General features: G+C 46.2%; 1 protein-coding gene across 1 annotated transcript in view; it reads left to right on the top strand.

Annotated features, from left to right (window-relative positions):
* The first annotated feature begins 7076 nt into the window (after positions 1-7076).
* The window catches only part of LOC108502131 (cytochrome P450 4B1-like), a 7953-nt gene continuing 3353 nt past the window's right edge, over positions 7077-11676 (top strand). Inside the window, 8 exon segments of the mRNA XM_017824726.1 lie at positions 7077-7406; positions 8269-8410; positions 9093-9137; positions 9223-9350; positions 9782-9906; positions 10000-10151; positions 10365-10471; positions 11232-11449. Of these exon segments, the coding sequence (XP_017680215.1) occupies positions 7221-7406; positions 8269-8410; positions 9093-9137; positions 9223-9350; positions 9782-9906; positions 10000-10151; positions 10365-10471; positions 11232-11449 (1103 nt within the window). The 5' untranslated portion in view covers positions 7077-7220.

Genomic DNA, 11676 nt, shown 5'->3' with positions numbered 1-11676 from the left:
ACAGCTCTCATCTGCAGATGCTGGATTTGCAGGGATGTGCTGCTGGGGCAGCTCAGGAAAACACCTGCGTGCTCCAGCTGCCTGTTCCCTCTTCAGACACGAGGTGCAGCTCTTGAGTTGAAATCAGAATTATCCTTGCAATGGAGAAAGATAGAGTATGCTTATTAAAACTTGAAATGTTATGAAACTGCGAGACACCACAAGCTCTTTGGAGGGCCATATCAGGATACAAAATTATCTTGATAAATTGAAAAACTGCTGCAGTAAATGGGATGTGAGTCCATAAGCACAAGAGCAGGCACAGGCATTGCACAAAACCAAGAGAGGAAATGACTGAAAGGCAGCAATCTCTCCAAAGAGATTGGAGAGTTTCTATACCTCCAATATAGAAACTGAAAAGGTAATATGAATCAATAATATCCTACTGTTGCAATCAAAGCAAACATCGTACTTGGATACATAAACACAAATATTTCTCAAAAATTTTTCACTTACTTCTCTTTCACTAGATGAAATGAGACAGTGTCCTTCAACCATGTTTAGAGATTTAAGTATAAAGGCAACAGCATTTACTTCAAGATTACATAATCTAAAGTGCAAAATGAGAAAAATTTTAATCAAAATAACTGAAGTCCCTGGGAGAAAATTACATAAATCTCTGTATTGTGTATAATTTTATTTTAAAGGTAAGATTTGAAAAAAATACCATCTAAAGAGAAGTGGACCTTGGCATTCAAATGTGAAACATTAAAGCAAGAGCATTTAATGAGCAAGAGCGAAGGCTGAAATCATGGTATACCCACTGAAAGGGTGTAGGTTAAAGGGGGTCAGACTAGGGGAAGTTGGCATAACAGTCCTCATGTAGATAAATGGCAGCTGCTAAATTGAATTTAGGTAGATACAGATTACATAGCACAGAGCACTGTCTAAGGCTTCTTAAGTCCTGACATTGGTTACCTGGGGAATTTGCATTTTCAGAGGTTTTAAAAGCTGGTCACTGTTTTTATTGCATAATCCAAATGCCCAAAGAAGGCAATTGGTCAGGTGCAGAGCTCAGGTGGGGTACCTCTGGTCTGGTTTTTGGGAGTGGACTGAATCGGGGATACAGGAAAAGCTGCACTGCTGCTTTCCCAGCTGGATCATTCAACATGTGAATGTTTCTGGCTGTGGGATGAAAAAGCCTGACTTCTCCCATCTTCACCCTGTTTGGTCATTGTCCCTCTTGTGACTTTTAGGATTCACTAAAAATCTGCCTCTTCATATCTGAAGAGGAAAAGCAAAGGTGCTCTGCAGCATTCTCATCGCTCTCTCTGTGTTGTGCTTGTGGCTTCTTCTTGGAAGGGAGCAGAGCCTGGTTCCCTCTGCAACCACGTACCCAAACCCAACATAAAATCTGCTCGCAGAGCTCTCTTTGGTGCTAACACCCTCTAAGGCACACTCTTCTAAACAACAACACACATGGCAGCCCAGCTCCCAATTTTCTCAAGCCACGTGGGTCAGCACTGCATGCCAGGCCAGCTCTGCATGGCAGGCCAGCCAGCCTGCATCCCACACCCTGCATCCTCCATCCTGCATCCCACATCCCACATCCTGCATACTGCATCATCCCACATCTCTGCATCCCACACCCCATATCTCGTATCCTGCATCCTACATTCTGCATCCTGTGTCATCTCACATCCTGCATCACACATCTTCCATGACTGCTCTGCTTCTGAGCTGGAGAGCTGGTCTGAGACTGCAACAGGGATTCTGGAGCTACTGTGTCCCAGTGCCAGAGCAGGCCAGATCTTCCCAGAATGTGATTCCTGAGAGTGCTTCCCACAAATTACCCTTTCCATCCTAGATATTAGAGACATGGTAGTAATAAAAAGACCTGGTCACATGGGATGTATCGCTCAGAGCAATAAAGCAGTCAAGGACTAGCTGCAGAGAGGTTACCTCATTCTTTAATCCTGCCCTGCTTCCTGCAGAAAGGGTAATTGCAGAGATGATGGCTGATCTTGGACTGCCTGATTCAGACCTTCAGATAACTAATTTAGTGAGAACTTATGTCAGGGGCTGTGTGGGGTGCAATGGGATAAGTCTTTGTTTCAGTTAAAAACATCTTGGATTTTTCTCATTGCAGCAGCTTGGTCTTTCAAAAGTGGCAGAGCAAACATGCCACCTACTCCCACAGTTATTCCTTTCCCCTGCAGACTGTCATCATCACTGTGCAGCCACATCCCGGTCACGTGAAGGTGCCTGTCCATCACAGTCTGCTGGTGGCACTTTCCCTGATGCTGCTGGGCATGATGGAAGCAGCAAAGCCATGAGGGAGAGCAGTTGGCTCACACCACCAGGAATGCAGCCCCTGCACAGGATGCACGCCACTCTCCAGGCAAGTTCATTATCAGATGGTACCAGCAATTTCCATCTAAACCCCACTGGGATTTTACGCTGGAAGCAGCCTGTAAATTAAATAAGTATTGCAACATATTTTTTAGACAGCTGTATTAAATGCTTCCAGATATACATTCATCCTCAAGACATATGTGGTCAGATGGGATCCAGGCAGCTTGCATTACCCTGTAACACTTGCTGGGCTCTTGCCATGATTTTCTCATCTGTCATGTGTTTGGAAGCTTGAAATGTTATTTTTTTTTTTTTTGGCATTACAGCTACATTTCATCTGTCAGCACTAAGTGCTGCAGGAACACACAGGGACAGATGGGCCTGGACTCTTCTTCCTATCTGAATAAACACAGGCACAAACAGGGAAAGCAGCTGCTGAAGGTCATGCTCTGGGGCACAGTACCCATTTGCCACCTGAATTTCACCTTCTCAATAAATCAGGTATTCTGCAATGTATATCAACAGTATGAGTTAAAACTGTGAGGAAGATCTTCTCCTTCTTCTCTTTCAGTGTCTAAAGTAGGTGGAGAAATTCCCAAGACTCAGAAAGCAACTTCCACAGCCTGCTGTGTCCATGGTTGAGATATGGGATAGAAATTCTACAGTGTAATGAGGGGGTTTTTTATGTTGATGGCCTGGCCTGTCATGGCCCCACTGCCATCACATGGACACCCACATCATCGAGCCATCCCCCTGGAGGCTCTTTGCAAATGTTTGACAACATTCCAAGTGTCCTTTAACACCCAACAGCAGTTTCACCAGCCTAAAATGTCCAGAAGGTCAAGCCACACCTCTGTTCACCCTGCCAGCATCCCCAGACTCCTCTGGCTATCAGAAGACTCTTGTACCTGCTTTTTCATGCTGAGATCTTCTTTTGGAATCCTCTACTTCCTGGACTCTGGGAAGCAACAGGGCTCTAGATTCTCCTGGTGCTAACAGATTGTTCTGGCCTTGTCCCAAGCCCTTACCATGACCAAACCAGTGCTGTCCCCTTTTGCTTTTCTCCACTTGCAGCTCTGCAGTCACTTCACTTTCCCATTTGAACTTCTCGTGGAGGCTTCTTCTTCTGCAAAAACTTCTGAGTTATCTCCCCCAAGCTGTGCTAAAGGGTGTTCACAGCCCCTCTTGCTGTGAGACCTCTGAAACACATGAAAAAGGCTTTTCTATCCCCTCCACCAGTGAAACATAGAATGCAGAGGCTGGAGGCTGGATTAAGCACTCAGTTTTGCTTTCACCCAAGCACAGATTCTTGCTCCAAATTCCCATAAATGTGGGTTCAGCCACTCTGTTCCGTGTTCCCTCCATATCATCTCAGTGCTTGACATCTCACTTGACCTTCAAGACAACCCATATAACTTGGCTCCACGCTCAACAGTTATTTCTGGTTATTTTATAACTATGAGGGAGCCAGTTCAGTAAAAATTGACCCTGCTCAGTAATCCACGGTCAAACCCACTGTACAGGGACTTCGTCACCACTGAGAATTTATGTGTTGCTATAAAAGTTTGAATATGTGCCTGCTCCAGCAAATCCATTCACTGGCCTGGCCCCTCCACCTGTGGGTTTTGGGGTATTTATGGATTATTTTGTAACTGATTGCTGAAAGGTGCCAGCCAGACCCAGATCAGCCAGTCTGGTAATTGAATAAGTGTCACAGGTCATGCTTCACTGACACTAACCAAAGGCTCAACCCTCAGACCTTCCTGTTTTCCTTATGTAGACCTTGTAAGGCACCCAACTATATAATTGGATTTATGAGTATACTGCAGGTCTTCACATGAGAGACCCACAGCAGCAGTCCCACCCTCCAAAGTCCTCAGCCCCACAGAGCTCTCCATCTCCTCCCTGCCTTCCATAGACACAGGCAAGGCCAGACAAGGGGATGGCTGTTTTAGGCCATTTTAGAGATGGTTGAGAGGAAAAAGAGCCTGGAGGGGGGACAGCTTCAGGTCAGAGTCCATGATGCACTGGAGATGGGGAATGAGCTGTCTCAGCACATGCCCCTTCAACCTGACTTCAGAGTTAACCCCAAGAGCACATCAGACTTTTCCGAACTCTCAGTAACATTGCTCTCCTCACACCCTTCACTTGCCCAGCTTATTTAGGTCAGCCCCACATTTTGAAGGCAGCTTGCAGAGCCATGGATCTGATTCAGACAGCCCATGAGTGGCTCCTTGTGCTGCATGTTCATCCTTCTCCTCAGGTAGGTGAAAAGCATCAGCAGGAGCCTCCCAATGGGCTGCAACCCACTCACTTTGCAGCCAGCTGGCCAACAAGCCTGTGCTGCCTCCTCTTCTGGTGGAAACCCCCTAATCACTGTGCTACAGGACAGGTGAAGGATAAAAGGAAGAGCTAGAAGTACTAGATGTGTCCTAAATGTATCTGCTACACCTTCCATGGCCATGAGGTCCCTGGACTCGGATGCTCCTGCTCAGGAGTGTAAAGTTGTAAATGGCAAACTGGGTCCCTCATGCTCTGGCTACAGCCAAAGCCTTCCCTAAGAAATGCCTAACCTGGAAGATTGCAGCCTTCTGCCTCCTAAAGATCAACCTTTAACTCTCCTCTGAACTTTTGCACAGATCCAGCTGGCTCAGCATAATGGGATACACCGACTTTCATGAAGGTGGCCAAGTGTGTGAAAAGCTAATGCTGCTGAGGGTAATGTCTGCCAGAGACCTTCTCCAAGGCAATAAAAGGAGTGTGTCAGTGAGTGATGGGGAGAAAGCAGGATGACTAATGGCAGACAGAGAATATATCCCCTTTCCTCTTTTCCCAGTCTGAAGAACCAGAGACACCATCTTAATATATGTTACATGAGTCCGGTCCAGGGGAAAGTCACACTGTGGAACTGAAGAACAGTGTTAGAACAGGGCTCAAGCAACCAAAGCACCCAAGAGGTCTTCAGCTGCTGTAATACTCTTTTCAGTGCACACTCCATGCCATGTGGACAGCTGTGGTGTTGAGTGGATCACCGTACCCCAGCTGAGGAACTTACACAACTACTGTTTCTAGAAAAGTGCCAAAAAATCTTACTGGGCAGACAACACTGGCAGACTAACAAAAGAGTATTTGCAGCCCAGGAATAGACTGAGAGTAGATCTTACATTTGATGTCTTTCAAGAGAAAAGTGTGTTTCTAGAGCAGTCTTCTACTACCAGCATGCAGAAGGAGTGGACAACAACCCCTCACATGGGTTCACAGCAACCAGACACTTTAAATCTCCCCGAGGCCAAAGTATGAATGGTACTGCCTACAACTACACCTTTGTCTTTACAATCATTAATTCATGAATAGGCCATGAGCCAGCTGAGGTAAAAGTCACTCCACTATGACACACTTTTGTGGAGTCAGGCAATTCCCAGGCAGTGGGTCTTGCAACATTTGTTCATATATTCCTTTTGTCTAACAGGTTTATATATTTTCAGTGGGGCTGTGCAGGTTTACTTCAGACAATGATCTCCATGTCTCTGCCACTGTAAAAATGATATATCTGAACAATGAACATGAGAAAAACTGTAGTTTATTCAATAAAATTACTCTCCAAGAAGAAAACATGGGTTTCAGTTGGACATGGCATATTTTAGATTAAAAACTAAAAGAAGGTATCCAAACATTAGAAGTCCTTTGTCTCAGAGATGTGTTGCATTGAAGAGAATCACTCACAAAATTCAGCAGCTCCTATGTAGTAGCCTATCAGATTATCAGTCTCAGCAACTAACTCACTTGATCCTTGCAATATCCCAACATAAAAATGCAATATGCCTGGAAGTCACCCTCACACAGCAGGCTTCCAGCCCAAGTCCTCCATGAACTCTGCATTGCCATTCCAGGCTTCTGTGCTTATGGAATGTGAGCTCAGGTAACCAGCAGGATCTGCTCAGGGGTTGCTAGAAGGGTCCTACCTGAGCCCAACAAAGCACTGCATTGGAGAGGTAAATGTGGTGATGCAGAGCCTTCTTTGGAGGATGGTGAGATGCCATGTGGACAGAGGAATGAGGAATCACCAGGACTGTAGAGGAAACATGTTCTTACCATCACACCTCCCCATCAGGTTAGATGTGCTCTCAAGCTAGTTTCAATCATTTTATTGCTCTGCAGCTCTTCCTCTCCTTGTCTCATCTACTGACTGTGGTAATTCTTCTGGACATCAGTTTTATCTCCTGGCTTGTCTATGGTAGGAGCTCTTGGGGAACAGGGCCAGGTCCCTTGTGTGCTGTTGGGGTTATATCTGTTGTCTTGATTACAGCCTGGCAGAGCTGGGTGATGCTGCAGTCACTCAGAGAACTGCTGTTACAGGTGAAGGTGGATGAATCCACCCACCCCACTCTTTGGGAAGAGGTGGCCTGTGTGTTCCTCACTTCACATGGGTGGATGAATGGCTTCCATGCCTGAACTGCCTGCGGAGAGCACGGAGCTCAGCTAGAGCCCCAGCCTGGCTGCCTCTCACCTCCTCCCTCCTCTGGCTTCATCCACCTGGGCATGGAGGACTGAGTGTGTGTGACAGTGCTGCTGGGGTGTATGGGACTTAAAAGAAAGTAGGGAATGTGCACAGATTGTTGTCCACAGGTTGCAGGGATAGGTTGCAGGAAGCAGGTCAAAGGGTGAGTGGGAGCAGCAGCAATCGGGCTGCCGGCCGAGCTGACGCATTGTTTACCGTGATGTTTCTGCTGCTATAAATTGCTGTCAGCTCCACTTCACCAGGCTCAGCTCCAGCAGAGGAGGAGGGAGAGGGTTTTTACCTGCACTGAGCTCCCTGTCAGGTGAAGGCGTGAGAGAAGCAGAAGAAAAGAGGCAGGAGAAGGCAGTGTCAGCCACCCCAGACCATCATGGTGTCTCTGTTGGAATACGTAGCCAGACCTTCTGCTGTCGTCCTGCAGCTGAGTGTGGTGCTTGGGGTAATCTTTGTGCTGCTGAAAGTGGTCCAGTTCTACCAGGAGAGGAAGAAACTCGTTAAAGCTCTGGAGGCATTTCCTGGCCCCCCGAAACACTGGCTCTATGGCCACAATCACCTGGTAAGGAGTGAGATAGGCTTGGTCAGGGTGGGTTTGTCCCAAAGACTGTGCAAGATATCAGTCAGGATAAGAAGCACTGGGTGGGGTGTGTGTGTCCCCTATTCCCTCTGCACAGGGAGTGCCAAGACTTCTGCAGGGCAGGAGGAAAGGTTACCTGGATATGAGATGTGCATCATTTGGGAAAAAACAGAGCCATGCTGTATTTGATCATGTGCTTAAACATAGAGTTAGGCAATTTCTTGGATTTTCATGAAGTTACATAAATATGAGCAACCATTGTCTCTCTTCTACATTAAACCTTCTAGCAACAAGAGTGTCTCCCCCTACAGCCACTGAAGAAGACGTGGCCACAAAAGCAGAGCATTTTAATGCAGCCATTTTCATTGCTCTATAGTGAAGATATTTTTCTTCCACACTGCATGCCCACCTTGCACTGCTGAAATCAGAGAACAGGGGTGTAACACCCTTGGTCCTCCTGACCTGTCCACCAGGCGTCTTGGTATTGCCCATGCCAGCTGCAGCTCCCAGCAACATCAAGCTGCTCCAAGCCCAGGCTGTCCTAAGGTGGCTCAACTGCAGCTGGCCCCAGCTAGGAACTCTCCATGGAGTTTTCTTGTGCTGCAGGGAAGTGGTGGCTCAAGCAGCTTTGCCACATGTGCACGGTCCCTTTGCAATGCCCATCCTCTCCTTCACCTGCATTGTAAAAGCCCCTGTGTGGCAAGTCCGCCCACTCTTGCTTCATTTCCCAAGAGAGGATGTCTTGCCTGTGCTTTCCATGACAGGGCAAATTCAAGCTCTGCTCTCCCTGGCATGCTCTTTTTCTGCCTTTATTCAGTCCCTGCTTAATTTTCATTCTTTGTAGATGTATTCTGAAAAATTATTACATCAAGTGGTGTCGTGGGGAGAAGAATACCCCTATGCCTTTCCCAGATGGTTTGGACCAGTCCTGCCGGCTCTAATTGTCCACCATCCTGAATATGCCAAAAGCATACTTGGCCGAACAGGTAAGTCTCTACATCTGGTTTTGAGAAGTCTTACCAAAAAAAAATCATGGGAAACTTGCCTGGAATCATCCCCTCTGCTGGCTTCCTTCACAGCTATTGCAATTCCTCTTTAGCTCCTCTTCACAAACTCTCAGCCTGACCCAGGTTTCATGGAGCAATTTGTATTCTTGTGCAGAACAGTGACCAGGTGCCTGTTCCTTCCATACCTTATCTCCATTGTCATTGGTCTTACTGCCTTCTATGGAATCTACCACCACTATGCTTGTGCTTCCCAGTAAACCCAGTAATATGGGCGAGCTGGCATGGCAATGGATCTGAGAAAACACCTCAAGTCTTCTCCTCTGCTCCCTTCTGTGGAGCATGATTCCTGTGAGAGGTACACACATGGGCATCTCCAGTAACTCCCATCCATTGTTCTGAACTTCAGGATTTGCCATGGTCAGTTCCTTTCCACACACATTTATTGTTCTTCCTTTCTCTATTTTTTCAAGTCCACTGAGGTTGTATTTGTAGATGGCCACTTTTAAACTCTACCTCTAGTGGTAGAGCATTTTACATATTGAAATGAGATTAATTCTATCTTGTGATTTAGAGAGCAAAATCTAATGTCAATTTATCCTGAATTTTCTTTTTTGAATTCATTAGTCATTCATACATTTTTGGTATCTGCTTTGTTTTACAGATCCCAAGGCCAGTGTACCCTACAAATTCCTGCTTCCCTGGATTGGTAAGTCAAAAGCAGTAGTAAGGCTGCCAGAACCATGATCAGAGCCTGGAGGAGCTGACTGAACCTTCTCTGTTCGTGCCTTCAGGGGAAGGGCTGTTGATCTTGGATGGAACCAAATGGTTCCAGCACCGGAAGATGCTCACCCCAGCCTTTCATTACGATGTGCTGAAATCTTACGTCACCCTGATGTCAGACTCGGTCAAAGTGATGCTGGTAAGAATTCCCACTCCTGCTACTTTTACCTTTCAGCTGTGCAACGGTGCAAATAATCAGATCTGGGAATGAGTGAGGGAAAGAGACTGCACTCAGTGCCTACAGTTTCATTGAACTTTTGGGGTAGTTATAAAGTTCTGAAATTGTTCCTCTTGCCTTCTTTTGGACATGTAGTTATTCTTTCTTTTTTTTTTTCCCCTCCAATGAAACCAACCACAGCTAGAATATCCTATCCTAGCCCAGTAGAGGTAAAGCTAGAAAAAGAAATGTACAGAAGAGTTTGATTGGATTCATAGAATACATAGTGAATGAGGGCCTCTGCTTGCAGAAAAGAAAGTGATTAGCAGTGTGCATCTGGGAAGAGGGACAGGAATATATGACCTGATCATAGATGGTAGCCTGTCCCTCCTTACCCCTGCCTCCACCTCTAGGATAAATGGGACAAGAAGAGCACAGAGAGGAAGTCAGTGGAGCTCTTTCAAGACGTCAGTTTGATGACACTAGACAGCATCATGAAATGTGCCTTCAGCTTTAATTCCGACTGTCAGACTCAGAGGTCGGTGCCTGAACTTTCAGATCCTGGGAAAGCAAGTGCTCCTGTTTCCCCCTCACATTGCTAACGCCAGCTTTAACCTTGGCCTCATTACAGCAACTCACACTATTACATTAAAGCTGTTTTTGACCTGAGCTACCTCCTGAGCCAAAGAATCCAGACTTTTTCCTTCAAGGATGTCTTCTACAACTTGACTCGCAAAGGCCGTGAGTTTCAGGATGCCTGCAAGCTGGCCCATACCCACACAGGTATTTTTCCCCCTTTCTCCCCAATCTCTCTGTTTCTCTCCCTTTCTTCCCAGCTGAACCTCTCCTCCACTTGCGTCTGGAGTGGCTCAGAGGGGGGTTGTAACAGGCACTGGCCAGAGGGTTACACATTAAACAGAGTCCAAGCTGCTGACCAAGTGGTCAGGTACATGAGGTCTCTGGAGTGGCAAGTAACTGAGGCACTCTTCTCTGCAGATAAGGTAATAAAAGAAAGAAAGATGTTGCTCTCCAGTGAGGAGGAACTTGACAAGGTCTTGAAGAAGAAGCACCTGGATTTTCTGGACATTCTTCTTTGTAGCAAGGTGAATGTTTGAAATGATTGCATCGAATGATAAAGAACACACTGAGGATGCATCAGCAGGGAAGCATCCAGGCCCTGGCTGAGATTCCTGGCAACAGCTTTCCTAATCCAGCTTTCCTAACTCGGGGAAATGTGGATGGAAAGGGAAGGAAACACAAATGTGTGAAATGCAGTGAGCGAGCATAAACACCTTGGGCAGACTTTCCTCTTCCTTGATCATTTCCATTGAGCACACTAATAGTTTAAAAGAAGAGACCTCTCAGAAACCAGAGAGGAATGAGGTCTTTGGAAAGGTTACAAGGAGAGCGTATTGTCTGTAGTCCTGTCAAGATATTTTCTTTATTACCTTTGGTAGTTTTACTTTCACAGATGTCTTCAGATACTCTGGAGAGAAGCTGCCATTTGTTGTTCAGGAGGGAGATACACTCTGCTCACTCTGTCTTTCTGGAGCTGCTGCTTTCTTTCGTGTCTCAGTCTGAAAAAAAGTCAAACAAACCAAACTACTGAAAAATGTAACTGGGACCATTGGTAGGGGATCAAAAAGAGTGTCTTTCTGATGGTCTGGGAGCTTGTCTCCCACCACAGCCCAACTCTGTCGCCCTGTTGACTACAGAGTTGGCAATCTCACATATATTGGATAAATTTTCTGATGACTTCCTGATGTACAGGGAAACATAAGTGACATCAAACCATGCAAATCCTTTGGGTATGAAAATAAAAGGCCTGTGTGCTTAGGAATGATACGCTCTCCTCTTTATTAGGATGCAAATGGAGTTGGACTGTCCGATGAGGACCTGCGTGCCGAGGTCGACACGTTCATGTTTGAGGGTCATGATACCACAGCCAGCGGGATCTCCTGGCTCTTCTACTGCATGTCATTACATCCAGAGTACCAGCAACGCTGCAGGGAGGAGATCCAGGGGATCCTGGGAGACCGAGACACCATTGAGTGGTGAGCTAGGACATCTTATTCGTTTACCTTGAACTCTTTTCTCTTACCCTTTGACATGGTCCCCCACAACATCCTTCTCTCTAAATTGGAGAGAGATGGATTTGATTGGTGGACTGTTCAGTAATTTAGGAATTGGTTGGAAGGTGACATCCAGAGGATGGTGGTCAACAGTTCAATGTCCAGATGGAGATCAGTGACAAGAAATGTCCCTCAGGAGTCTGTAATGGGACCAGTGCTATCTAATAACTTTGTCA

The sequence above is a fragment of the Lepidothrix coronata genome, unplaced genomic scaffold (assembly GCF_001604755.1).
Source record: "Lepidothrix coronata isolate B3197 unplaced genomic scaffold, Lepidothrix_coronata-1.0 Scaffold112, whole genome shotgun sequence".
NCBI lineage: Eukaryota > Metazoa > Chordata > Aves > Passeriformes > Pipridae > Lepidothrix > Lepidothrix coronata.
Note: the sequence above shows the minus strand (reverse complement) of the source record. Positions and strands in the feature narration are given on the sequence as shown.